Below are 26,456 nucleotides of genomic sequence, written 5' to 3' on the forward strand. Positions count from 1 at the left end.
GGGGCAGCAAAGGGCCCTCAAGTTTGCCATCAGCTGATTTTTTTCCGTGCTACTTTTTGATCACTTTTGCCATATTTCAACACCATGGATAAAGTTTCGCCGCCTGAAAGTTTTACCTCATATTTTGACATCTTTTCCATACACTTTCTGGAATCATATAGAGTTGATTATAGCCGAGAGCTTTTCACAATGCAGCATGAATAAAAGGGGCGAAAAATTGAAATAATAGAACTAGAAATTGAATTAAAAGACGTGACTTTTTTAATCCTCTTCTGTCTGATTGCAAAATTAATGGAGTTTTCAGAATCAGAAGTTGCTATCTATCTTCCCATCAACTCTGCTTATAAGTATTTAATCCCTGGACAGATACTCACCCTTCGGATGTGGGCGGAGAGGGGCGAAAGTTTTTCCTCGCCTATGAATCGGTTTATAAGAGCGAATGTGGGTGGCTCCAGTGAAATGAAAGAGCAAATATAGGTGGTGGATATAAATTTTCCTGTTTATTACACCCCTTATTTCATGCCATTTCTCTTACAAGGCGGAAATGTTTCCTTGCTTAATGGTCCTTATGAGTGTTTGGCTTTATATGCATATATTTTTATATCCACCACAGCAAAGGCGAACCTGGTGTGGAGAGAGATGGCCACATGTGAAGAGGCTTTTGTACGCAACTGCCCATGATATTTATTTTATTAATTTTTCTTCACCATCAAATAGGGATATTCATTGAATTTCTTTTTTATGAGGCGCCTTCGCCTCGTCTTCCCAACACAGCGTCTGTGTGTAGTGAAGGAGTCCCTCTTTTGTGGGCTGCGGAGTGTGACTGGAGGGCTGGTTTTTGTGTAAGGGAAAAAGCTCTCGTTTTTTTTCTCCTCGTGTGTCATCAAAGAGGAATTTTTGGGTGGTGAAATTTTATGGGGCTCAAAAGGAGAAACTCTGATTTTGTGTTGTCACATAAAGGAGAACACCCACAGACTTATCCAAGCCTTTTTTGCCCCTTCATCTCATATAACCTACCTTTGCCGGCCCAGTGCTTAATGGCAGCGGAGCTTTTTTCATCTATTTTCCACCACTTTTGCCTTTCATGGAACTTTCATAGACGATTTTTCCATCTCTCAGCACCACACTTTGGCCAGGGTGGAAAAAAACCTGTTGATGGAATTGACATGATGACTAATGAAGAAACCATGAAATTTCCTTTTTTTCCCTCCATCGCCCAGGAATTTCCATAAAGCTCTCGCTTAGCTGTGCTGAAAATGAGAAAATAGTGATGATAACTTTACTGGGCTATATTATATTAACATTTATTTCATTCTTTGTCTCATAATTTCGCAGTTTTCTCATAATGTTTTCTTCATATAATTTTTACATCTTCTTTAAAATTGAATTTCATTATCATGATTTCTTCTTCTTCTTTTTTACAAAATGAAAGAACATCTTCTTCAGCACTCTAATGCCTCGTATTTCTCCAACCATCTTAATTCACACTACAGTTTTCAGGGTAATTAAATGTATCTCTTTAAAAAATAAAGACTTTTTTAATGTCACTTTTTTAGTATCATTTCATTTTATTTCACCTATACATAAGTTGTTCTCACTTTCATTTTTTTTAGTTTTACAATTAAATCTTAAACACTATATAGATTGACAAAGAAAAATAACTTTTAACGTTTCTCCAGTTTTGCATTTTGCCATCTTAAGAGTTCTTCAACAGAGGAGGACATAAAAATTTTCTTTAACGGCAACTATAAGGGTATTGGAATGCTCAAAAGGGGCTAACAAAGAATCCTGTGAATTTTCTCATTATCTCCTATCTACAAAACTGGGTTGATTAATATTCATGCGGGGAAATATTTCTGCATAATACTCAATACTTCACTTTATATTTTAGTGTTTTTTATCATCATTTCTTCATTAATTTTTCTTTTTAAATATTTCTCTCTCATCATCTCAACTCAGCGAATTGAATGTGGATCCTCTCAACATCCTTCCACCGTCCTAAGAACTCATCTTCACACACATGTTTATATGTAATGTCGAACAGCAGTTTCTCTTGCGAAAATTTGACGAAAAGAACTTGTCTAGAGTTGTTTGTTTTTTTTTCCTTCTCCTAAAATATATTTATATTACTCAATTTTGCCCTCATATGCTTCTCAATGGCCTTCTCATCATGGTTTCTCTTTCTCTTCAATATGTACAAAAAATAATTCTCTCTCCATACACTTTTACAACATTCATGATATGTTTTGTGTATTGCCACATTAAACACGGATAAATATATCAATGGGAGGTTTTCTCTCTGCCTTTCGGAATGCTCCTTGTTTTGCTGTAATTTTACACTCCAGCCTGAGAAGGAATGCCTCAAATGTTGAGAATGTAATCGCATAAACATGTTCACAAGTATTATTTCTTGATGCATTTGATTTTTCAACACTCATTTCACAATATGAAGTTAAAGAAGCATATTGTTTTCCAATAAGGATCATTTCATATTCCTTTAGTAGTCGCTCTAAATGTTAAACTGGGCTTGTGTTTAATTGTGTACAAAATTTGGGAAATAAGGCATAATTTTGCATGTACAAAGTCTGTATATTGTAAAGTCCCTTCATTTGATCAGAAATGCGCAGGAGAATTGCCAATTCTCAATACAATTCTCAACACACTCTCTGCCACTTCTTATTTACAACCACACCAAAAAACGCTCATTGAATTTTATTTAATATTCTCGTTACTTTACTTGGTTATGCTTATTTATGCTTTGTTATGGTGTATTTTATATTATGTGTGTTGTTGGAAAATACTTTTTTTCTCAGCTACTTATAGGGAAAGTTGGGTGTCTTTTTAGCCTTCAAGTTTTTGATTGGAGCTGTCTTTTCTTCAGTGGTATTTTTCATCTTGGTCAGTGAAACAACAAGGATATTTAGTTTTATTTTTTTCTAACGAAAATCTCAGAAGGATGAATTGGGAGAGAAACCTCGACTATAAAAAATGTCCGACTTTATAAAAATATCTCTCCAAGTGAAAAAATATGTCAACTTCTTTTCTCTCTATGACTTTTCCGCACAACTCTCCGCCAGCTTCGGGGCTTGGGAGGTGTTTTTCACACAAGGAAAAATGTATGTTTATCTAACTGGTTAAGAAAGAATGAGGAGTGAAAAATTAAGGATTACAAAGCATTTGTAATATTTTTCTTTTCTCATCTGTACAAATTTCAAAGATTGTCAAGCATAGAAATCGGTAATAAATTTTACAATTTTTTCATTTTCCATTAAAATGTCCACTATTTAAAAAACTTCTTTTTTTTCAAACTCTTTGTTTATATGAATTGAGAACTCTAGAAATATATATTTCTCCTACAATAAGACTATTTTCTTTTCCTTCAAAGTGTGTTTTTTTTTTCTTCTTTAAATCAAAAACTTGAAGTTATCATCTCTATGAAATATTCTTTGTTTCCACGTCATTTTAATGTTATTCTTATAGATTTGTCAGTGTGTTCGAGATAAGGAAAAAATCATCTCGTAAGACTTTCTTTAAGTTACAGCTTTTCTATCGTTAAGAAGCTTATTAGATGTTTCTCAAATTTTCTGTTTTACATATGCTTGTTTTTTTTAGTATTAAATAACGTTAAATTTACTCTATTTACGGTATCTTTTCATACTATCTCACCTTCTCTGTAATATAATAATAGACAGCGTAGCATAGGAAGACGTCAATACCTGCATAAGACATGTTTCTTTAGCGAGAGACCACTTGTAAGGAGCTTTTCTGGGGCTCTTGTGTTCACTTGGAAAGTCTTGCACCTGCCTTGTTATTTTCATGCTCAAATTTCCGCCCTGCTCACAGACCATGTTGCCGTGAAAACCTCCGCATCAAGTGAAATTCGCCAAGGGATGTCAATTTTTTAGTGTGTGTGAACAATACAGTGTCTTTAAATTGTTACTATTTAATTTTTCATGGAATTCTCTCCATCGTTTCTCCTCATTGGCTCATAAATGTTTTCATTTCACCATGAAAACCTCTTTCTTTCCTCTCTCTCTCTCTCAGTTTTCAGCATCATTTCTATCACTATTTACAAACTGTGAGAACTTTTTTGCTTATTATAGAAATGCTTTGGAATGAGAGACGGAAAGAGTTTTTCTTCTCTATGTGGTCTCAACTATGTGTTTTCTTGTTCTTCATTTCCACCCCTTTTGTAATCGGTCAATAAGAAAATTCATTTTACCTAATAATATATATGGTGTGAGGAAAATTCTCCAGTGAATCTCATCACGAAAATGTTCCCACATTCTTCTATATAGTGTTACTTTTATACACACAACTATCAGTACGTAATTCTCATTTATTTTTCTCATTTTTTTTGTTATTTAATGTTTCTCCGCACACAAACGATCTGTTCTCTTTTTTTTTAATACTCCCAAAAAACATTTAAAGCTTGTTTCAATAGTCATTTTAGCTCATTTACAATGAATTGATCTATTACTTTTCATCTATAATTTCCTATGGGTTAACAAGGTTTTTCGTATTAATGGATTTTCATTTCGTCCAGGGAAATGGGAATTTATTTAATTTCCAGCATTCAAAGGGGAAAATGGGATGGTCGATTTGTCCAATATAATATATTTTAAATTGACATGTGAATAGTGAAATAAATATAACTTGCGGGTGAATTAAAAAGTGCACTCTCTTGTAATTTTATCACAAACACACAAAATCGATTCTGTCATTTGCTATCTGCGAATTTGATAAGATTCGCAGATGGAGTTTCGAAAATATATTAAAATCGAGGATCAGGCTAAAATTAAGTACAATGACAGCTAATGGAGCTGTCCATTAATGTAAAATTTCAGCATGTTCACTCTGTGTTCATTGGCAAAATGGGAAAAGTGACAATGTAACGTGTAAAATGGCCAACAAATTTATCTGTGAAAAATTGAGTTGTCAACAAAGGTCCCCAATGACCGATGGCCCATCGCTCAATTAATTACGCCGTGCAGTTTACAATCCCGTCGAGTTGGGCAGCACAATAATTTCATCAACTTTCGCCTCACAACTCAATTAAGGCGCTGAAGAGGATGGGTTTGCGTTAGATTTTTTTTTCCATGAGTCCTCCATCAGCGGAAAAATCACATTAGCGACAAGGGGTTGGGCACTGAGTGGCGCTGATAGAGTGTGGGTGGTCTCCAGGGGGTATAAATTGAAATTGCCTGAGGGCCATTGAAAAAACATTTACCTAAAAAGTGGGCGAATGTTTAACTTTCTCATTAAAGGATATTTTTCATCCCCCAGGTTACACCCGGAGAAAGCAGAGTACAGAGCATTTATGGTATTTGTCGAGTGTTTTTAATGCCTCAATGTGGAGTTTATTGGTTCAACCGCACCATCCCCATTTTCTCCCCTATCCCCGGAATGAGGGGTGGAGAAAGTAATTTCCCAAATTAAATATGCTCAGAGTGTAGGAAATAATTTTCCAGTGCGACACTCAAAGAGATGTCTTTTGGCCAGGAAATGGATGCAAACCCTTTCTCGTCATTTCACTAATGTAACATTTACTCTTCGCTCTATTGATTTTAGACTCCTCTCCAGTTATCCTTCATTTTCCCCACTCGTGATGACTAAATAAATCCCTCAATTGTACACTTTCAATTCCCTCTCATTCAAAGCTTTGCAAACTGTCTCATGCACGATATTTGTTCATATTGAGAAAGCTCTCTTTCTCACCCAGATAACATCTGAAATCGTCATTCAGGCGTCATCTTCGCTTGGAACATAAAGATTATCCATTTTTTTTCTCTAAATTTCATTTTGGCGAAAATTTTCATCACTTTTACATTATATATTCAATCATAACAACATTTCACTAATGTCCGTCGCACTCTAGAAATATACACACGCGACATTTGTTAATTTAATAATTGTTTTTTTTCTTTTTCCTTCTTCTTCTTTTAAAACACAAGAAAAAGTCCGCATAAAATGAGAAAAGCAATAACATAAACGCTTCTTATACATGTAAAATCGGTACAAAATTCCCTTAAACGCTTAATTTACAATTAATTTATATCCACACTTTTCTTCTCTCCTAAAATATATGTCTCACATTTTGTCTCATCATCATAATATACGCCTAATTTTGTCCATCCATTCTACGCATAAATATCCTCTCTTCTCGTCTCTTTTTAGAATTCAAGCGAAAACAAGGAGATTTACAGGATTAATTAAAATCTATATCGCGTGAGTGGATCTCTGACGGTTTCACGCAGAAAAATAACAATTATACACCAAATTTTGTCCTAACAGCGGCTCCTTTTGTCGCTCATGGGCGCGAATCTGACGCGGAAGAATGCAAAATGCGCAATTTGCCAGGGTGGGAAAATTCCTGGGACGCTCTAGAGAGGAAGTCAGAGGAGCACTTTTTTCGAAGACAACGCAAAATAATTATAGGGTAGCTTTTTGTGTGTGTGTGGCAAAATGAAGGCTGTTGATTTTATAGTCGTTGGCATTTCTGTTGAATTATGACAAAAGCAATTGGTACTCCAACAACAAGGGTGTTAATTGTGAAAAGCGCTGCACTATTAGTCGACATGTTTCCAAGTGGTGCCGGCTGAGGAACGGGAGACGTTACTTCGGGCTGCTCAATGTCAACTGTCCCACGAGAGAAGAGTGTGTCTTGAGATAATTGAGCTGAAGGGAGGAATTGTGTGTCTGTTACTCACTCTTGAGTGAAAAAGTCTTGTAGTCGGCAAACTGCTCGCCTGGACCGACGTGAGCGGGAATTGTGGCCAGGCAGGTGATCTCGAGGCGTCCATTGCTGCCGGCGTGCAACTGCGACACCTCCACGCTCAACTGACTGGCGGCGAAGATGGGCCTGTGGGGATTCCTCACGGTTACGCCCTCCCCAAACGACCGCCGGTACTTTCGGCCATTTCTGTGGCGATGGCAGAAAAGTCAAACACCAGAATTACAACCAATTCGCATCGATAAGGTGAACAAATATTCATTAATTCACGTAGGCAAGTCAGGATGCAAAGGTGTTTTATTAGTATTGACAACAAGAAAATCGTGTAAGGAATTCTCATGACAATTTATCGACTCTAAAATTCTCATCTTCCACCCAGGATTCGAAGGCTTGTCGAAAGCTAAGTGTGATAGACTGAAAGTTATCTTGTTGAAGCAGAAGAAAGAAGAGAAATTCGATAAGTTGCTCAGTGAAGTAGGGTGAAGAAGCACTGAGAGAAAAATGCTTGGAAAAATGCCAATTTATCAGACAGAAATTCACAAGATCATCAATTTTATATCAAAATTATTGGTATTGAGAATTTCGATCATTTCTAACATTCTAACTATCTGTTTTCGATTATTTTACGCTTGTTCAGAAAGTGCTTCAATTCTCCAATATTGCTGGCTGGGTTTGATTTCCTGGTAGAGTTCATGTCGATACTATTTCGAAAATTGGGTCATGTTTGGAAATCTTTGGGATGGAACTGGAATTCAGGCAATTTCTATTTGTTATTCATCAAGTTTCTCGACAAATTCGATTTCCCTTTTACTTGAGATCAATAGGAATGTGCCACCAGAGTTCAGAATGCGTCCACAAAGTGATGTAAACGTTAACTTAATTTTCTCTCAGTGCGATGATGATAACAAGAAAACATGCCAGAGCTTCATATATATATATTGGATACTCACCGATGCTTTCTCGCGTCGTGGTATTTATTGTCGTAGAAATCTGAGTGGATGTCCTTGGCGGGGACGGCCTCGAAGCTGCCGCCGAAGCCGAAGGAGCGACTCGATGCGTGGAACGTGTCGAAAGATTGCGGCCGCGGAATGTGCGACGACGCCTCGTGGCGATCTGGGAGAGGACGCAAGAGATAATATGGGTGAAGAGGAGCAGCTTTTGCCGAAATGGTTCGATGCTTTTATTAATTCTGCAAATGGCTCGACTTTTGTCCATCCCGGCCTTTTGAATGTAAAAACCATGTCCGAGTTTTCTCTCTTTTTTCCGATGACGCAGCTGGGATCAACAAATTTCATGAGCCACCCCAGGACGCCCCTTTTCACCATCTGGCGCGCCTCAGCCACACTCACCGTGTATTGATTTTACCCCATTTTATTTTATTTTTATCGCCCCACACCCTCGATGTCTCGAATAAAATGCTGGAGAGTGTCATTTAATGATAATGTCTTGCCCATGTTAATGATTATGGTTTCTCCACTTTCTTTGCCTCAACTTCCTTTTCCTCATCCCCCAAAGAAATATAAGTGGGGAAATCAAAGGTAGTGCGGCGCGCTGTGTTTCAAATCCACGACAAACCCACACGAAGGGCTTTCAGTTGAAAATAACTCGTTACTTTGCATGGAGGAAGTATTTTTAAACTTTTCTCACGACCACTTTAATTGAGAATCAATTTCACAGCGCACAGTCTATTTAGGAGATCTCCCCACCTGATAGAGGTCACAGAAAGGTGTGTCTGAAGCCACTACAAATGGCACCCTTTTGGTGCTGTGGAGCTCCACTTTTGAAAGTGATAAAAATCCTGTCATCCTTCTTCGTTGGTGGAGCTCCAAGCAGGACTGAGTTGAGACTACACAAAGAGAATAGATTTCCTTGCCCTGTAATTTTCCCACCCACCCTCTTCCAATTTCAGCAATGTCTTTAGCAACTCAGGACGAGGTTTACCTTTCGCTTGGGTCGGTGATTTGGGGAATGTGTCAGTTGCTAAGTCCACTCTGTCGTACGATGGATTGTTGGGGTGTTGCTGAACTTTTGATCGATGAGCACTTTTTCCACCGCTGCCACTCGATGCATAGGGAAAGAGCGTTCTTATGTGTTTATCGTCGACCTGTTGAATTAAATAAATTGCCAGAATTGCCATTGCTGTCCTGACCAAATGTGTGCGCGCGCGAGCGACAAGGATAAAAAAAAGGACCTTGGCAAGAGCCAATTTCGCCAGTCGTGCAAAGGTCCAAAGTTGCAACAAGTTGCCAACAGTCGGTGTGTTTGTGTGTGTGGGGAACATGTAAATTTGAAAAATGCCTCTTTCGCCCTACCTTTTTCCCATTGATAAGCCACGTGATGTGTGGTGCAGGCCTGGCTTTGGATGTTGTGCAATTGGCCACTAGATTTTCACCGATGAAAAATTGCCTCTTGCTGAATGAGATCCGAGGTGGTCCATTTTGTGGAACTAACGAAGGGTGTGTGCATTTGGGTCGGGCAAATGTTTGATATTCATTAATCAATTTGATTTAGAGACTGTAGCCACATGAGAGAGAGAAAGAGGGATTATTTGGGTTTGCCCAGATACTCACGAATTACGTGCACCTGCTCGTCCTGTGACGCTTTTGTGAATATCGGCGTGTCGGTGGACACTTCGCAGTAGTACAAGCCACCCGCATCGAAATCCACATTCTTCAAAGTCACCTGACGCTCATCCGATGACGCCCACTGCGCCCGTGCGGAAGAGGGAGAATTGGCGTTAATGAGATAAAAGGGAAGCTCTCGGGCTATGCAGCACAACTTGATAAGATAAGGGGTCCTTTATGATGATATTAGGCTAATATGCTTATGAGCACTGCTGGGTATTTTGCAAATTCATACACAGCAACATCAACTCGCGCCAATGATCACTTAAAGAGGATATCGCATATTGTGTGGATTTTTCCCTATACAGTCAATTGACTGCTAAAGTGACATTGTTTGCATTGTTTTCCCTCAAAATTCATTTAATCCATCATTCCCAGCTTCAAATTGAGCAATTCTGTGTGAGTTAATTAAATTACACATAAGACGGGCTTCATAAATAATCCAGTTCGCTATTCATGCTTTCTTGCCGGAGATGATAAAGATAGGGCTGGTGATTCGGATGGAAGACAATCGATAAATCATTGAACTTAAAATCATTCCGCTGAAGGGATTTTCCGAATTATGCTCGTCATCAATCAATACACCACCCATTCTCATCTATTCTCCGGCACACGGAAATTCATCACGTTTCACTGTCTTGTATCCCCTGAGCTCCCTATGCCAATAGATTCATCACAATCGGGCGCGTGAGGAAGGCTTTCAGTGAATTACGCGCTCTGGAGCTTTTTTTTCGCTCCTCTTCTTTTCCACTCAACTCTCAGCGCCACTATCTTGCGCATCGCAGGGTGAAACGTGTGTAGGCGGACAAAATAGCGATGTAATAAACACAAGGATTTATGGGTGGTCGTTATTTTTGCGTGTCACATGCTCAAATTGTGCCACATTTCATTAAAAGCCACCGCGCATCCCCAACATCTCTGACATCCGGTCGCAAGACATCCAAATCCTGCGAGGCGCGCGACGCAAGAGCCGTGATTTCACTCATGCGTGAATTTATGACTTCCCGACACCCTCTTGACCCGCCGCCAGACGCACACACGCGGCCCAAAAAAGGGCCCGTCTTAACTCCTTGTCTGCGCCTCACGCCCTGGATGTGCAATAAATTATCTCAAGCACATTTGGAGACAGTGATTGATTTCACGCGGGCTCATGATGAATCTGGTGGGGGTGGAAGAGCTACACTTACGTCGATAAGTGCTCCTTGAACGGTGAAGTTTCGGAAAGGTGGATTGCGTCCATTAATGTATTCGAATATTTTATTGCCACCTTTCAGCCACGTGACCTGGAAAAGGGAGAAGATATTGAAGATTTTCACTGCAATATGGCCCTCAATTACTTTGTTTTTACAAGGAAAAGCCATTTAAATTCGCCACATATTCCTATGCTTTGTGTGTTTTCGGGATTATTTTAAACCCACCCAGTAATGAAATTGTCATTAATCACTGATTTATTCAATTTGTCGAGAAAATTCTGACCACGATTTGCAATTAACATCCACATTTGGCATGCTTATCACGAAAATCTGCCACATGATGATGAATTTATGACCCATGCAAACCTGAAATCAGTTGTAATTGGCTTTAGTGCTTTAATTTGGGTCAAATTGAATATAGTTTCAAAGCATCTTTGGCAGATATTTTTCATCAAAAACATTTTTTAATCAGAAATACTTTTTGATTCTGTGTAGAAGTTTCTTTTCTTGGCTCATCTTGAAGATGGAATGTTCTTAGTGAAAGTTTCCTCCTCTCAGAAAGCCTCCAAAAATTCCATCTTGCAATTCGTGCTCGCCGAAGAGTGAAGGAAACTTTGTGATATGGCCGATGTTATAAAAGAGGTGGAATGTTTTGACATGAGAAATTATGGTAATCATAAATTTATTCATATGGCTCTAAATGTGGAGGAAACTTTCCCATGCACACACACACACACTCTGGGCTTCTTCCTGAGATATCTGGTTCTGCCGACTTCTCTGGTTGGCTTCCAGAAATATGTGAAGAATATCAAATATTTTATCAACAATACCATATATTAAGTTGTTACACGCTAAACTTTTTTCTCCACTCCAACATTTTACATATATTTTATGAGGGTTTCTGATATCGGAAACGTGTAAAGGATGTGTCTTGGCGTTGGGTGGGAGGCAAAAAAAATTGCCGTGGAAAAGCTCTCGGTGGAGCTTCTTCATTGACAATAAATTATCACACGTACACCAGGCGTCTCCACTTACCTTGTACAAAATCTCGGGTTTCACATTGTGCTCACAGTGGAGAGTGACACTGGAGCCCTTTTCCACGTATTTTCTAACTGTTAATTGAACCTCAAATTCGGATTGTCCGCCTGTGTGCGAATGCGTGGAGAGAAAGTAGAGAATTAAATTAGTATTTGCTATGACAAAACACAAATTTCATCTATAGTTCGTGCCATTTTGCTCACGCTGAATATTCGTTCTTTTTTTCCACGCAAATTTCCCATTTCCCGCACTCGACATGCATATCTATTTAATTTCCATAGTTTCCCATCTTTCTATACTTTCATACACCCCTGAATTCATGTTGACTTGTTTCAACTCATTCACTGATTCCGCAGAGAGAGAGAGAGTGAATATGAAAAGCGTTTTATTGCTTATATTCGTAACCCACGAACACTTCTTCTACACTATTCGCATGTCATGCTATACAAATTCACATGATGAGAACACTCCGTTGTGGGTGAGGACAAAAAGGCTTCAGCGCTCATCCGCAGCGTTGGGTGAGTAAATTGAAAATGTTTATTATTTTTCACTATATTCCACTATAAGTGAATTTTGGGACGAGGTGGGAGAAAAAAAAGTGTGCAATAAAGTGGAATATTGTGAGATTGAAATTGAAAAGCAATTCTCTATTTTTCCAGTTGGAAACTCAACTCTCACTATAGAATGCCTTACTGTGTGTGCAACACACATGACGCTCTCTCGTCGATCAGGATGGATTTCATGTACCATTTGTTCTAGCATTATGCTCATGACAAGCTGTACAGATAGAATTTGAACAACAAAATACTTTTAATAGCACTGAAAGCTGCAAATTTTAAGCTTATCAATGGTGAATGTAGATCAAAATCTCATGCTAAACAGCTTAAGAATTATGCTTCTCTAGAGGGAAAAACTCATCTTTTGCATGCATGAAATGTTCGTCATGCAAATTATGTATAATATATGTGCAATAAATTTAATTTTCCACTCTCGTAAGTACGCTGCAAAATTGTTTGCACAACCGGCAAAGCTTGGTTTTCATACATTTTCAAGCTTTTTTCTGTGCACAAATATTATGCTTTTTCGCAATTACCAACGTACTTACAAGTCATTAATTCTCCCTAAATTGCAATTAATGCTTGTTTCAATTTTTTTCATGGAAAAAGCCCAACACGAAGTGACACATTTTATGCTGTCTCACACTCAAATAAATACATGATCTCAAAAAAGGTTTCGGCATGCGTTTTACTGCGAATGCAATTCAATTTGCCACGATGAGTCTGAAAATGGATGAAAATCTACATATATTTTCACCCCCCCATTTTTGGTCGAATAAAACTCATGTGCGACTGTGTCTGTGATGAGAAAAAGCGAACATATAAATTTTTGATGCAATGCAAATTCCATTGAAACTCATTGTGAACAGTTTTTTGTGCACACTGTGAAAGTACAAAGATTCCAGCGAGATATTCATTGCGGTGATTTTTTACACTCACGAAGCGCATGAAGAAAATCGCCAACTTTGGCGGGATAAAGAATTAATCAAGGAACATTCAGGACTTAATGGAATTCAGCAGAAAGGGGATGATCTTCCGAGAAGCTTAATGTCATGTATTTTAATTTAATGTTTGAGAAATTGGCTGAACGTTTCTGTAATATTCCAGTGAAATGTAACTCATAAGTTATGTAGAAATTTAATTCAACTTTTCTTATGATTGAAGAATAGATTGAACACTTTTGAGTATATTGAATACCCTTTTTGCTTTTGGAGAAATAACAGATGGTGTAAAAAATTCATCTGACGTCCAGAGAAACCTAATTGTGATTTTCCATTAAATTATACAACTTAGTGTTGGAGATTTTTAACAATCTTCCTAGCCCATAATTTCTTCCACTGTAGAAACTTCAAGCAGCCTCGCGAGCTATTTCAGCAATATGGGAATTTTATGGAAATTCCCTCCATGAAATCTCCTTCACTGTCTCATCCTGTGACTCCTATTGAAATTGATTTTGCCAAAGAAGAGGGAGAGAACGAGGCAATATAAAATGCAAGTGCTGTAAAGTCTTGTGGGGTGTTTTTCGCCTCTTTCGAGATGCATTCAATTTCACTACAAGTCAGGAGCGACACTTGGTGTGGCAGAATAAACTTCTCGCCTTCGGTATCAATGGGTGAATTTATTGCCTCGCGATCAATTCTCGGGGAGCTTATAAATTTTCCAGTGCCACATCATTGGGCTATGACGGCGGACGGAGAGGATGTTGGTAAATGATGACATCACTTTTGAAGACTGAAAGGATTGTGACATGTTTATGGGCAACAATGGGGATGGGTCCGGATATCGAAAATGTGTATCGAGAACTTGTTACGTTTTCCAATCGCAGCGTCGCCCAACGGCCCAACAGGGGCACTTCGCTAAGTGAAATGGCAGCATCTGATGCTCAAAAGCCTCTCTCTCTCCCACGGCATTGTTAAATTGATCGTATATTGTCATGACAGTGGATTGAGGAAACTGTTACGGCACAAATCAAATTGACGAGAAGTCAGAATTGATATCACGCAGGAAATGAAAGCTGTCTGAAAAGTGTGATTCATACTGTGAGTGTGTGAATTCCGTAAAATTTCCCATAGGGTGAATTGGTGAGAGAGAGAGAGGCTTTTAGAGATGAAGCGGAAAAGTTTCGCCAAAGTTAATATGACGACTCTCACTCCACTCTGCAACTCTAATTTCTTTGCCACAGCATCATCCCAAAGCGTGAGTGTGTGTGTGTGTGTTTGTGTGGCGAATCACGAGAGTGGCATATCGTCAAATTAAATTCCCATCCTTTTTCCACGGAAAAACACACACCATTCCCACCCACCCATCTATACATATACACTTTTTCCACCTTACGGCAAAAGTAAACCCCTGAAGATTTGCGAGAACTTTCTCATTATGTAATTTTCTTTATGACTCTCAACGCACATTGACAAAATGTTCCTGGGAAAAGTGGAGATGAAACGATATCATTTAAATTTATTGTTTGCCACATTTCACGTTCAATTAAATTTCTCTCCTTCATCATATTTCGCTTTTTGTGAGACACGCTTTGGCGCCCTTTTTTCACAGGCAGAAAACGGAGATTTTCATCTGATTATTCGACATTTTATTAATTCACACAAATAAGAAAAGCATAACGCTAGAATTCAACGCTTTCCAGCGAATCAATAATGGAATATCAAATTTACTAAACACCTTTTGTGCAGAAGTTTCGCGTGAAAAATCTCCTATTACCCATAATTAATCGACATTCAGGCCATTTACCTTGTTAGCTTTGTTCCTGGAATTTGCATGCACCAAATCATCTAACCATCATTCATTTTTCCCCGGTGTGTTAATGCTGAATTTCCGGGTATTTTTCAGAGCGAAGCAAAACACTCCCGGAAAAATGATATTCAGGCACACAAACTCACCCCATCCAATTTCAGGGGAATATAAAATTCCTTTGCCACCCAATACAAGGTGTGAAAGTAATGAGTTTGTAATGGCAGAAAGTGGGTCGGAATTTAATTAATCCAATTTTGAATGCAGCACTGTGTCAAGATGGTGAAGCAGCGACTCCAGAAATAGCCTCAGGAGCTGCCTTATAAATAAATATGACGGCATTTGCGGCCACCGTGATTTGTGAGTCATGAATTTTTGTGCCCATTTGCCCATCGGTGACACTTTCTTGTGAACATTTTTGGGTCATGAAAAATTATGCAAATGAGCAAAGAAATGTGTCCATTTCACTCGTGTGGTCTGACTATGTCTATTACTCTTGGTGTGATCTTCGCTGTAACTGACAGTGCGAGCTTTTGGTCAAACAGAATATTTCTGCTTGGGTCATCCTTCGCACGAGAGAGACAGAGAGACAATAGAGAGAGAGGGGAAAAAGTGAGGGAGTGACTGTTGAAAATACTACCCCCCGAAATGGGCCACGAAATTGAAATTCAATATATCTAAAGTGTGTGTTTGAGGAGGTCGGCTGGCGAGGGAAAAATGAAGACACAGACACACGAAACAGATGAGAAGGTTTCCTCAATCGATGAAGAAAGTTCACCAGGCGAGAGTAATCCGGCCCGAGAGGTGGGAAAACCTTTCAAATTCACCAGCACGTCTCCCCAAAGTCCGTGTGTCGAATATAAATGTGTACAACATGCCAGGATGGCTGTGGCACATCTTTATATGGATGTATGCACCCTCCGAGAATGACTCCAGAAGGCCACACACGGCTTCGGTGAGCTTTCGCCGGATGATGGTGGCAAGGAGCGCTGCCGGAGGAAGTACATCCCTGGTCCAGGGCAGGTGTGTGAGTCCAGAGAGAGAGATATATAGTTGGGGAGATGGAAAACGATAGGCTCAGCGATAAAATTTTATGATTTTCCACGCTGTGCGAGCGCAACCCTCAGAGTGCGATATGTGTGCATATTTAGAATCATACGCAACACATTTCACCTGGCAATAGAGGGACACCCTCCCTCGGCAGGGCCTCGAAGAGTGTGTGGAGTAAACATTCTTGGGAGCTTTCACGCACCCTCAACGAGTCTCGTCCTTCCGATGGTTGTGAGATGAAAAAAAGCCACTTTCTCGCCCCATGTCTTCCACTCAAAAACACATACAACACATTTAGCGTGTGTTTTTAATGATCCTTGTTATACATCCGGCATCATCGCAGCGCCTTTCGTGGAATTTCATATAAAACTTTATCATTTCGCACCCAGTCCCCACGCCCTTCACGCAATAGCACACCGCGGGAAAGGTGTATATGTGGAAAAGAAATGTGAAGAGCTAATGGAAAAATTCTTGTATGAATTCTTCCCCATATTGTTCACCTTCAAAATTTTTTTCATGAGTAGCTTATAGGCTTACACGGGCACTGAATCACAGAGGGAGAAGAAAAGACAGAATATATTCTGAGAATGGTTGTTCAAATTTAGATTTCGGAGAAATTATAAGGTATCGATAAACTTAAACATTAATCAAGGACTGAAAATTACACTCCAAGTCATATAATTAATTCTCTTAAGCTCTAGTGAAACATTTTCAAGTGTAATTGTCTTGATAAATTGGATTTTCTCTCTTCCTAATGAATGAATTTTTCTGCTCTCATTTCTCTGGGGAACTTTGTCTATCAATCGCAGCTTCCATAGCTGTTCATTATTGTCTTTATTTCCCACAATTGCTCTCAATCTAGCATTTTTCACTTTTCCCTTGAATTCCTGCGAGATGGACAAACTTTCAAATGTTATTTTGTGCTGGAAAGCAGGAGATAATCGCCCAATAATATATCAATTGAAGCGTGTGTGTGTGTGGGAAGTTTCCAGATAGGAAGAATAGTCTGTGAAAGCAATTTAACTTGGGAATCCTCAATTCTGAAAAGTTTCAACAATCGAAAATAGGACTTTATCCTCGAGTGATTCTCATTTTTCAACTACTACACATTCCTCCTCATGATGCTCAACTTTCTGGTCGTTTCGCCAAATTGTGTGCTGAGCGACAGTAAAAGACAATGAATGACGTTTATTAGGCGATGAGATGAGGAATTTCACGCTTTCACTATGCCTGAAATTCTATGTCTGAAAGCAGCCAAGAGAAGAGAAATTAGGGTGAAAAGGAGAAGAAAACACGCCACTGAAGAAGCATTATGTTTATGGAAATCCATAAATAATAGAGAAGCAAACTAATATTGGACGAAAGAAAGTCGCCTTTGCAAAGCTCCTTGTCTCGCGCATAATAATCTTCAACCCTCTTCGGATGCATCGCGCGCTCTTCCAATTTCAAAAACACCACGGCAAACTTGCACAACGTCTTCTTTCAGAGTCCCAGAGACTCTTGTGCAGTGATAATATATGGCCAGATGGGTTGAGGAGCTGGAGAGTGGTTCAATGAGGAAGAAAACAACAGTTTCGTGTCCGACACGCTCTTCCGCACCTTCGTGACTGGGAACAATTTGTCCAATTCCTTCATTCGTGCTTCTCCGCTTCGCTTTTCCATCTCCAACCCCCAGGCAGAAGGTATATGTCTATCCCGGGCCTTTTTCCAACCCCTTTTCCGCGACACGAAATTTAGTGACGAAGTGACATTAATATGGTGGAGAAGCACCGTTTTTTGCTCCCAATTTTGACACTCTATCTCTCTTGTCGATGGGAAATTGACGCCCAATTGGCGTTCTGCCACGCGAAAGCGCGGAAATTGGCAAGAAAACGGAAGGAAGGGTGAACGTGGGTTAAATTAAAAAATCTCTCTGGCTATTGAATACTTTATGTGCGCTGGGCAGCATTGAGGATTATCCTTCTTAATCGCTCTCGGTCAGGTGGAGTCCAGAGAATCTGATTCAATGAATTTTGCAATTAGAACCTGAGGCACGTTCTCATTCGCTCCCGAAGCTTTGAATTTCATGTTAAGAACTCTTTGCGAGAGTCGACGTTTTTCTTCAGACTTTCACCGTATAATTCATGAATCGCTTCTTGCCCTTTGCTGTGTAACACCTGCACATTTATCAAACCCTTATTTTCCCTCCCTTCCCTTATCGTTTTGAATCATAACCATGGGTGGAAATGTATGAAAAAAACACAAGTTATGCACTTCATCTGCATGATAGCGATCTGTAGATTAATACTGATTATTTTTGCATTACTTTCTTCTTCTGCTCCTCATAATGCTCACAAAATAGCTTCCGCTCACATTTCCATAAGTTTAATTCCGCACTCTCCGAAAAGCAGTTCTTGGGCAGACTCCACGTGAGCATCTGTGCATAGTTTCAATTTAAATATTCATATCAAACAATATATCCATCCATTGGGACAAAAAATATTGCCGGGAGAAATGGTATTCTGTGTCGTACTGAAACATTCATCAAATGCAAATTATATTAAATTCAACAACAAGAGAACTGATTTGCTGCAGATGGCATGAGAGAAGGTCAATATGGGGAGGGTGTCATTGGATATGAGCGGTCGGAGGACAAACAAGCACAATCTGATGACATTATTAGCAGACATGCTGCTGAAGAGGTATCTAAATACTGTGTTTTGTCTGAGGTGAAAGTGCGAGTGGAGGACATCATCAAGATCATGTCAGAGCCACGCCGCAGGCAAATTGCGTCTTCTGGACTTCTTATTCAAATGGTCAAGGGGGCGATGCGATGTCCTTTAGCTCCTTACGACAATGCCAAGGAATTATGGTGAGCTTATGGCGGGTGAACTTCTTCCGGGGCTCACAATCACCTCGTGAAAAATTCAGAGCCCATTTTGAGTGTGCGAGAGCCAAAAGCACCCCAAGACATTGCGAGCTTAGGGAGTACTTTGCAGTGAAAGCATTCAAAATTTATTTGACTCTGTAATTTTTTGTCCAAAAAGAGAGTGAAATCAGAATAATGTTGCCATAAGAAGCGCCCAACAATGCGGCTTTTTGTGCCCATTTTCTTTGTGTATATATTTCTGTGCCCAAGCCATAATCTCACTTGACTTTTTCCCACCCGCGCAAGCACACAAAACTTTTGACAAAAACACACTATGGAACTTCTTTTGCCCCAAGAAGTCACACCGCATTCCTCAGCGTATATAAACACACACACTTTTTACTGTACATAATTTCAAAATTTATTCCGCCAAACTGCACATGAAAAGAATGAATGAGATATAATTGAAATTCGCGGGAAAATTAATGCGAAGGACGCATTGAGGATTCTTCCTCACTGTTTTTCACTTACGCAGCCTTCGCCGTTAGCTATTGACTTATTCAATAAGTTAATAATGCACGTTTCTGCTCCGATATTACCCACATGTAACTTCCATTTGATACTTTTCCCGAGCACGAGCGGGGAAGGACTTTCAAGGAGTGGAGAATATTACTTCGATATACAAAATCAATACCGAGTGCCCGTTTGGCTGCCTTTTTCTCACCCCCGTGAAAACGCTCCCTCACTCAGGGACATTCATATGTAAGTTGTTTCTCAAAAAGGTGTTCTAGAGAACAGAGAAAAAGCGCCATTTCTCATGACTTATGAAGGTCGATTTAAAACCCCCTTCATCAATACTTTATAGTAGGAATAATTGTATGGGGTAAAATATAAATGTAATTTGAACATACTCTCGATAGAAATACAATTCACGGAAAAACAGTGCTTTCATCGTGCCTAATTTAATTAAATTAGACTCTTGATGGATATTTTCTATCAGTGTTCGAAGTGTAGTGAAGGCAGAATGAGAGGATGGAAATGACAAAGTCATTAATTATGGAATTGAGTTGATTTCTATTTCCCACCAGCTTAATCTCCTCGTGTTTTATTGATGATTGTGAAAATACACAATTGTTAGATCGCTTGGATTGAATTGGATTACCATATATAAAATGATAAATCCAGCAACGTAATACAATTTAACAACCATGTACTATTGCCTCCTTGACTGCGATGCCTTACTTGAGGCAGAAGGCTTTTCCATGCCGTAATTTAATTGGTGTATTAGTATTGATTTCTCCCTGTTGAATATTCCCACCTCGATATTTCCCTGTATCGTTAGGAAATCCATCGGATGGATTTGCCACGGGCTGAGAGGGAGTTAGGGTGGTTTGAGGTGTGTTTCTCCGTAAGACAACATCGACATCATCCTTGGCATGTTCTGTGGAATTAGAGGAGATTACATGCAAATGGAATTTCAAATTTCAATTTTTCCACATCACATCCACAGCAACTGAGGGGTGGGAGGGGGGCAATATTTACTGTATGACAAGTAATTTCTCGTGAGCCAAGGTGAATAATTGATTGGGAGCATTTGCTGCTAGTGTGACAATCCCTTCAGCATGCGTGGACTCGATGGCACAAAGCTCATGCCTCAATTAAATGGGAATCAATAGAGTCCCATTGAGATATCAGTGGGTGGTGGGCGAAGGAACAACATCAGGTGGCCTCATCAAATAGCGTTAATCTATAGTAGATAATTTCTCCGCTCCGGGCACTGCTTTTGCTCCATAGAAAAGAAATATACGACAAAATATCCCCACTCAATGTGACAAAGTGAAGGGCGGAAGTTGTATATAAATGAAAGTCTTTGTGACAAGTAATTTACTACATGCTGTATCCCCATGGCGGTGAAGACAGGGGAGTGAGGGTGATCCTCAAGGGTGGGGGGCGTTGATAAGATTTTCCCATCTATGCCGAGCAAATATGTCGCGAGCAAGAATAGACAAATATTTGATAGCAACCAGAATAAATGTGCTCAGGGGCTGAAATGACTCAAATTCACTTCATCTCATTCTTTCTTCCGCTCCGCCCCTTCAGTTCGACACTCAAGATGTTGCGTGGCTTTTCCTGACTTGATTTCCCGCCTCACACCACACCCCACTTTCCACTTCTGACCCACAAAATCCACCCACATGGAATTTTGTGTTTGAAAACTCCCCACGTCGATGAATATATTTTTTTTCCCTCCCTCGTTCAGCCCATGGGGTGGCAAAGCCCGCGGGGGAAAAGTTCCCGGAGAGTGATAAAGTGAAGAGGAAGGCACGATGAAAATTATCATCAATACGATCAATGATGAGAACTTGGCATCCAAGGGGTTTGCCGCTCAAAAGACGCTCTTCAAGTTGATTCCTTGAGTGGGAAATTTTACCCATTGACTTCTTCTCGGCAAATTTATGCATAAGAAAATGCATTAAACATTAATAGAGATTTATCTCTTCACCTCCTTATTGCATACAAAATTGTGGGTGAATTTGCATTTTGCGGGTACTTTCGCCCCTCGGTTGATGAATCCACTTTTGAAAAATTGCCACTCGTGCCATAAGTGTTTAAATGACACGACACTGAGGAAAAATTCATCGCAGATAAGAGCAAGTGATATGAAAAGTGAGAAGCGGAGAAAATTTTAAATGATCAAATTATCACCAATGATGGGGGAGATGTCTTTCGCCACCCACTCAGCCCAATGAATTGCTGAATCGATTTCATGAAATTTTGCACATGTTTCGCATCATTATTTCCGAATTAAATAAATCCACCTTCGTCTTTTCCCACGCCTCGCGACTGTGCGTGGAGTTATTTGCCAAAGTAATTCTCTTCCCATCATGCGACAAAAGAGAGTCTTATTACATTTTTCAATCACATTTCCACACGCTGATAGGCGCTCTTTCGTGAATCTCTAGCACTGTTGTAAAATACTCCATGGAATTTGCGAAAAGGAGTCTGAGGAATTCCGGATTGGAAACATGATTAAGTGAAGTGATTTTATTTTTTATAGGCTTGCTTCAGGGGGGAGAAAACCAAGGAAAAACAGCAAAAGGATATGCGAGGATACGGAAAAAATATTACAAGATTTATTATTTTCATCTCTTTTAAATATAAAGCTTGTTTTTGTCGTGATTTAGTCTCGAGATAACAAACTAATCACGACAAGTAGAGAAAGTTTGACGAAAATTTTCTCAACTTCTTCAAAAACCACTCATAAACCTGAAGTTTTCAAGTGCTTCGCACCTGATTTAGACATATATTTGAACTTTAAATAGACTGCAAGGGATTCTAAAAAATAAATTGCAATATTCTCTCAGTTTTGTACAAGAATTTTGACCTCATCTTCAGCACTCATCTCTGGCATTTTCCCGACCGCGACAGTGAAAAGTCATGCTCGCAACTACTTCCTTCCGCTCTCAGGCTCTGAGAAGACGGAAAACCACTCTTTTGGCGTGGTTTTTTCAAACTTTCATTTGTTATCCAAACATCCGTGAAAGCTTTTGGCATTTTCATGTCCTCTCCGATGTTTGAGAAGAATTTAATGTGTATACGCTCTCCTTCATTTCCCATCCACTGTACCTCAACGTGTGTGTTTTTGAATAATTTATGAAGATATGTTTCCCAGCAGTCTCCCAAAATAACACACAATTCAAATGCCATGGTTTTTGGGAGGAAGCAAACTCGTGCCCTGATTTTCGCGGATTCGAGAGATGGATTTTTATTGTATGCAGAAAGGTATGCCTTCTATGTTTAGCATTGGCAAAGGTGGAATATAATACTCGGGGATGATGAAATATGTAGTGCAGCTGTGAATAAAATTCAAATTTAATACAAGACCTTCACAGCACTCTCTCAAGCGTGATGGACATGTTTTTTTCATGGCGACTTTCCTCGCATTTTTGACCAGAGCGACTGAGGAACGTGTTTCAAAACGTGGGCGTCGGACAATGGCAGAAAATCAATAGGATTGATTTACATCGAGTCTCGCTGGGACAGTCATTTCAGGAGGATTCTCTGGATTTGAGTGGAATTTTATCAGTGATCACGGTGGTTGTTTGAAATGCTTTCAACGGACTCATGACAAAAGTAGATGGTTTAACTATGCTCGTTTTGGCTTTTAGCCCACTTGTTTATTGATTAGAATTCCCTATGATTTATCGGCTATTGATGTGGAACCAACAGGTTTCTGGACTATTGTTTGTATATTATTGCGCCATGATGAAGTGTTTTGATTGAATTCAGCGACGATTAAAGACTTATCCTTCCAATCATGGCTTTCGGAGGTAATTTAGAATTTGTAATCAATTTGCGTGCATTGATCTTTATAGCTATTTAATATAGTATTAAAGGTATTATCAGAAATGCAAACAATATTGTATTGCCTGATTAAACATAACCCCAGCTAAGTTTCATCAATTGTAACTACTTTGAAACACAGAGTAATTTCTACAATTGAGCTCATAAATATTCCCAGATGAAGTGCAAAATAATATCAAAGCTTTCAATGTTCCAAAAACAGTCATTAGTATACAAATTGGAATTGAAACGTACAGCACAAGATTAATAAATTGGAACTGTTTCGAGCGAATGCCGCTTCATTATCATCCACAATCAGTGAAATCGCTGTTCTGTTCATTTTCCAACATGTTCTGGGACTTGGTCTGTATCCTCGGCGGCGTATTGGAGAAGCTGTGTGAAGTTTTATTACATAAAATAAATCCGTTGAAGCTCACATTGCGAACTTCGCAATGCAAATGCATTCAAATGCGCCTCGAACTATATGTGCAGAGTGGAAAATTTTCAACTGAAAAGCACACACAGACACACACATTTGACGGGATTTGATTATGTTCTCTGGGCTAAAATTCCTGTGTGAATACATCACCCAGTTGGGGTCATAAAGGAGGGTCGCCAGTGTGATGACTCTGTTCCTCCCGCATAAAATGAAATTGATACGGGAAATCATTTTTAGTGATGCACCACCGAAAAACATTGCACGCCAACATTGAGCGCCGTGAGCAAATGGCACCGCGAATGCAATAATTGGTTGAAATAATATCATGGTAATTAAACTCACTTGTTCTGTGATTCATCAAAATTAACATAAATCCACAAAGAGTTATCCAAAATTTCTGCACTACTAATTTTGGCATTCTGCTGATGGTTCTGGGGAGGGCTTTTTGTATGTGATTCTGGCCACTATATTCACGCTTGAAATCCACGTGTAAACTTCACTGCACGCTCATGTGGGGATGCACTATAATTCCATTCAGATAATTTGCTCTGTTTATGAACCAACTACCGGGCACTGCAATATTACTTTCACAATTAATTATTAACAAACCTCATTCGCGCACACACAACGCCTGATAATCACCCTCGCTTACCCCACCGTCCGAGCCCGAGGGCGGCGAAAGACGCAAAATCGGATTATTGGACGCTCAATTCACACTCTAATTGATCCACCTTGTGCTCCACTTTTTTTTCATCACTGGCAGCATCGCCGCGATTAGATCTGCCACAGCGTGCTGCTGATGGGAGAAATGGGCAATTTAGCCACTGAGGTCGGCCAATGGTGCAAAGTGCTCCGACCTTCCGCCTCTGAAATAATTAACGCAATGACAAAAATAATCCCCAGAAGCTTCGTGGGGCACAATTTCCAACACTCGCGGAAAATGCTTGCGTCAGTTGAAGCTGGGCTATTTTTCAAAAAAAGGGTTCCGTCTGAGGGGTGTCTATTTTTTGTTGAATTTCCTTATTTTTAAACTCACCATCAGAATATATTTTTAGACTTTCTATAGAGAATTATTTTTTGCTCCGTATTCTACGAATTTCCCCAAATCATCTCAAAAGATTTTTTTTTGTGAGAAAAGAAGAGTTGAAACGAAAGAAGAGTAATAACCGAAGTTGGCTATTCTGATTTACACCCCTCGGCTCGGGTTGATGTTAATGGTCAGTGAATATTTTTCTCCCTGGGATTATCACAGCGAAAACAAAAGTTCTTTTTTGTAAGCCCAGAGGGGCGGGAGTGAAATTTCAATTTGAAAAATGAGTTTAATAATTAATTTGCTTCATTCTCTTCCATCTCCCCAGCATCTCTATGCCGCCTTTCTCAGGCAACTCATTCTTTTCTGTCACCTCTTTTCACTTTGCCATTTCACTCATTTGCTGCTCAAGTGAGTGGAAATAAGGAATGTGGAAGAAAACCCGAGGGTGAAGTGAAAAGAGAGAAGGAAGAGAGACGAGAGAGAGTGAATTGATGATGGAAAAAATGAGAGAAGCTCAACAAAAATATCATTCAAGTTCACAAAAGACACGAATAACTAATTAAGCTTTTGGTGCGTCTCTTCAACTTTTGCTGTGGTGCGTCGGAAATTCCTCAACTCCGACGTTCAGCCCATCTGTGGCTGCTCGTCAGTGGTTGAGAAGAGGAAAAAAAAGCCGAGGCTCTTTTCCTCCCTGGGCCAAAAGTTTGGGGCGTGGGTGTGGGTGAATAATTAAAATTCACCCGTGATTATCGGGCATGATTGTGTGGGGAGATATATGGATTTCTGGGCCATGTCACGTACTTCTAGCCTTTCACAATTTCCACTGAATTCGTGTCACCATCGCACATAATCACATTTGGCATCGCTGCTGAACACCTTCATGGGACACTATTTTTCATCCATGTGCCAAATAATGCTCTCTCACATAATGATTATTAATCGCTGGCTCATAACTCGCGGCCACGGCCCTCGGCCACAAAAGACCACCACTCTCTCCTCAACCACTGGTCAATCAATCCTGTGTATGTGACTTGCGGCCGAAACTTGCCAATTTGCACGGGGAAAACTTCGTTTTATTCACTGCTTTTTTTCGGGGGGAGAAAATCTACTGGTGAGTGAAAGAACTTCCGTGTTCTTCTCTACCACGTCGCGCACTTGTTGTGCTCAGGCTTTCTAGCTTTCCCTGACTAACTCGACACCGCCAAAGCTCCAGTGTCACCCGCTACATTCGAAAGAGAGCGTGTCGAGAGAGCTCCACTGAGTGGGCCGAAGGAGAAAGCTCGTTCTCTCACAAGGTGGGAGGTTCTGGGGAGCACTCTCAACTGAGAGAGAGGGAGAGAGAGAGCGGAAGAGAGAGAGAGTGAGAGCAGGAATTTTTGTGTAGCAAAAAGCCTCCGTAAAATTCACACTTTTGGGACGGCGCTTTCGCTTTCGAGGGGAAATATCAATTGTGGAATTATTCACAAATGACACCCATTAAAGTAAATGATGCAATTTCAGCTAGTGCATAAGATTTTGGGTGGAAAATGTAATGTATGTTTTAGGGGAATGAGAATAAAATGAAAGCGATTATGCTTCATGATTTATTTTTCACCAATTTCCCAGCATTTGAATTATGTGAAATTCCTTCTGTATCCAGTGGAGACGCCTGGTGTGTAAGCGAGTATTTTTCCCATTTCACCCATTCTTTCAACACTATGTTTTTCTCCCAATATGTGTTTTTAATAATTCAGTGGAGAAAAACTCGACAATTTCACCTCTTTGAAGCCCACATATATTTCTACCCCAGGAAGACCACCACCTACACAGGAGCGAGTGCGTCACCCTGAAAAGGGGGAGTTGAGCGTGAAAA

General features: G+C 39.7%; 1 protein-coding gene across 1 annotated transcript; it reads right to left on the reverse strand.

Annotated features, from left to right (window-relative positions):
- Nucleotides 1–1,262: 1,262 nt before the first annotated feature.
- LOC132257170 (uncharacterized) lies at nt 1,263–25,648 on the reverse strand. Its single transcript, XM_059753957.1, has 10 exons — nt 25,406–25,648; nt 23,914–24,144; nt 11,586–11,695; nt 10,545–10,640; nt 9,304–9,439; nt 9,046–9,179; nt 8,675–8,837; nt 7,684–7,846; nt 6,711–6,922; nt 1,263–6,639 (listed from the first exon to the last, which is right to left on the reverse strand). Exons 2-10 carry the CDS (start codon nt 23,927–23,929, stop codon nt 6,482–6,484), a joined length of 1,188 nt encoding a protein of 395 aa, XP_059609940.1. The 5' UTR covers nt 23,930–24,144; nt 25,406–25,648; the 3' UTR covers nt 1,263–6,481.
- Nucleotides 25,649–26,456: the final 808 nt, after the last annotated feature.

The sequence above is a fragment of the Phlebotomus argentipes genome, unplaced genomic scaffold (assembly GCF_947086385.1).
Source record: "Phlebotomus argentipes unplaced genomic scaffold, Phlebotomus argentipes genome assembly contig_42, whole genome shotgun sequence".
Lineage (NCBI taxonomy): Eukaryota > Metazoa > Arthropoda > Insecta > Diptera > Psychodidae > Phlebotomus > Phlebotomus argentipes.

Bases quoted from the DNA above. Each gene is read 5' to 3' on its own strand.
- LOC132257170 (XM_059753957.1), bottom strand. The intron at 9,180-9,303 runs GTGAGTATCTGG...ACCCTTCGTTAG, and splicing joins CGAGCAGGTGCACGTAATTC to TTCCACAAAATGGACCACCT. The intron at 8,838-9,045 runs GTAGGGCGAAAG...TTAATTCAACAG, and splicing joins GGCTTATCAATGGGAAAAAG to GTCGACGATAAACACATAAG.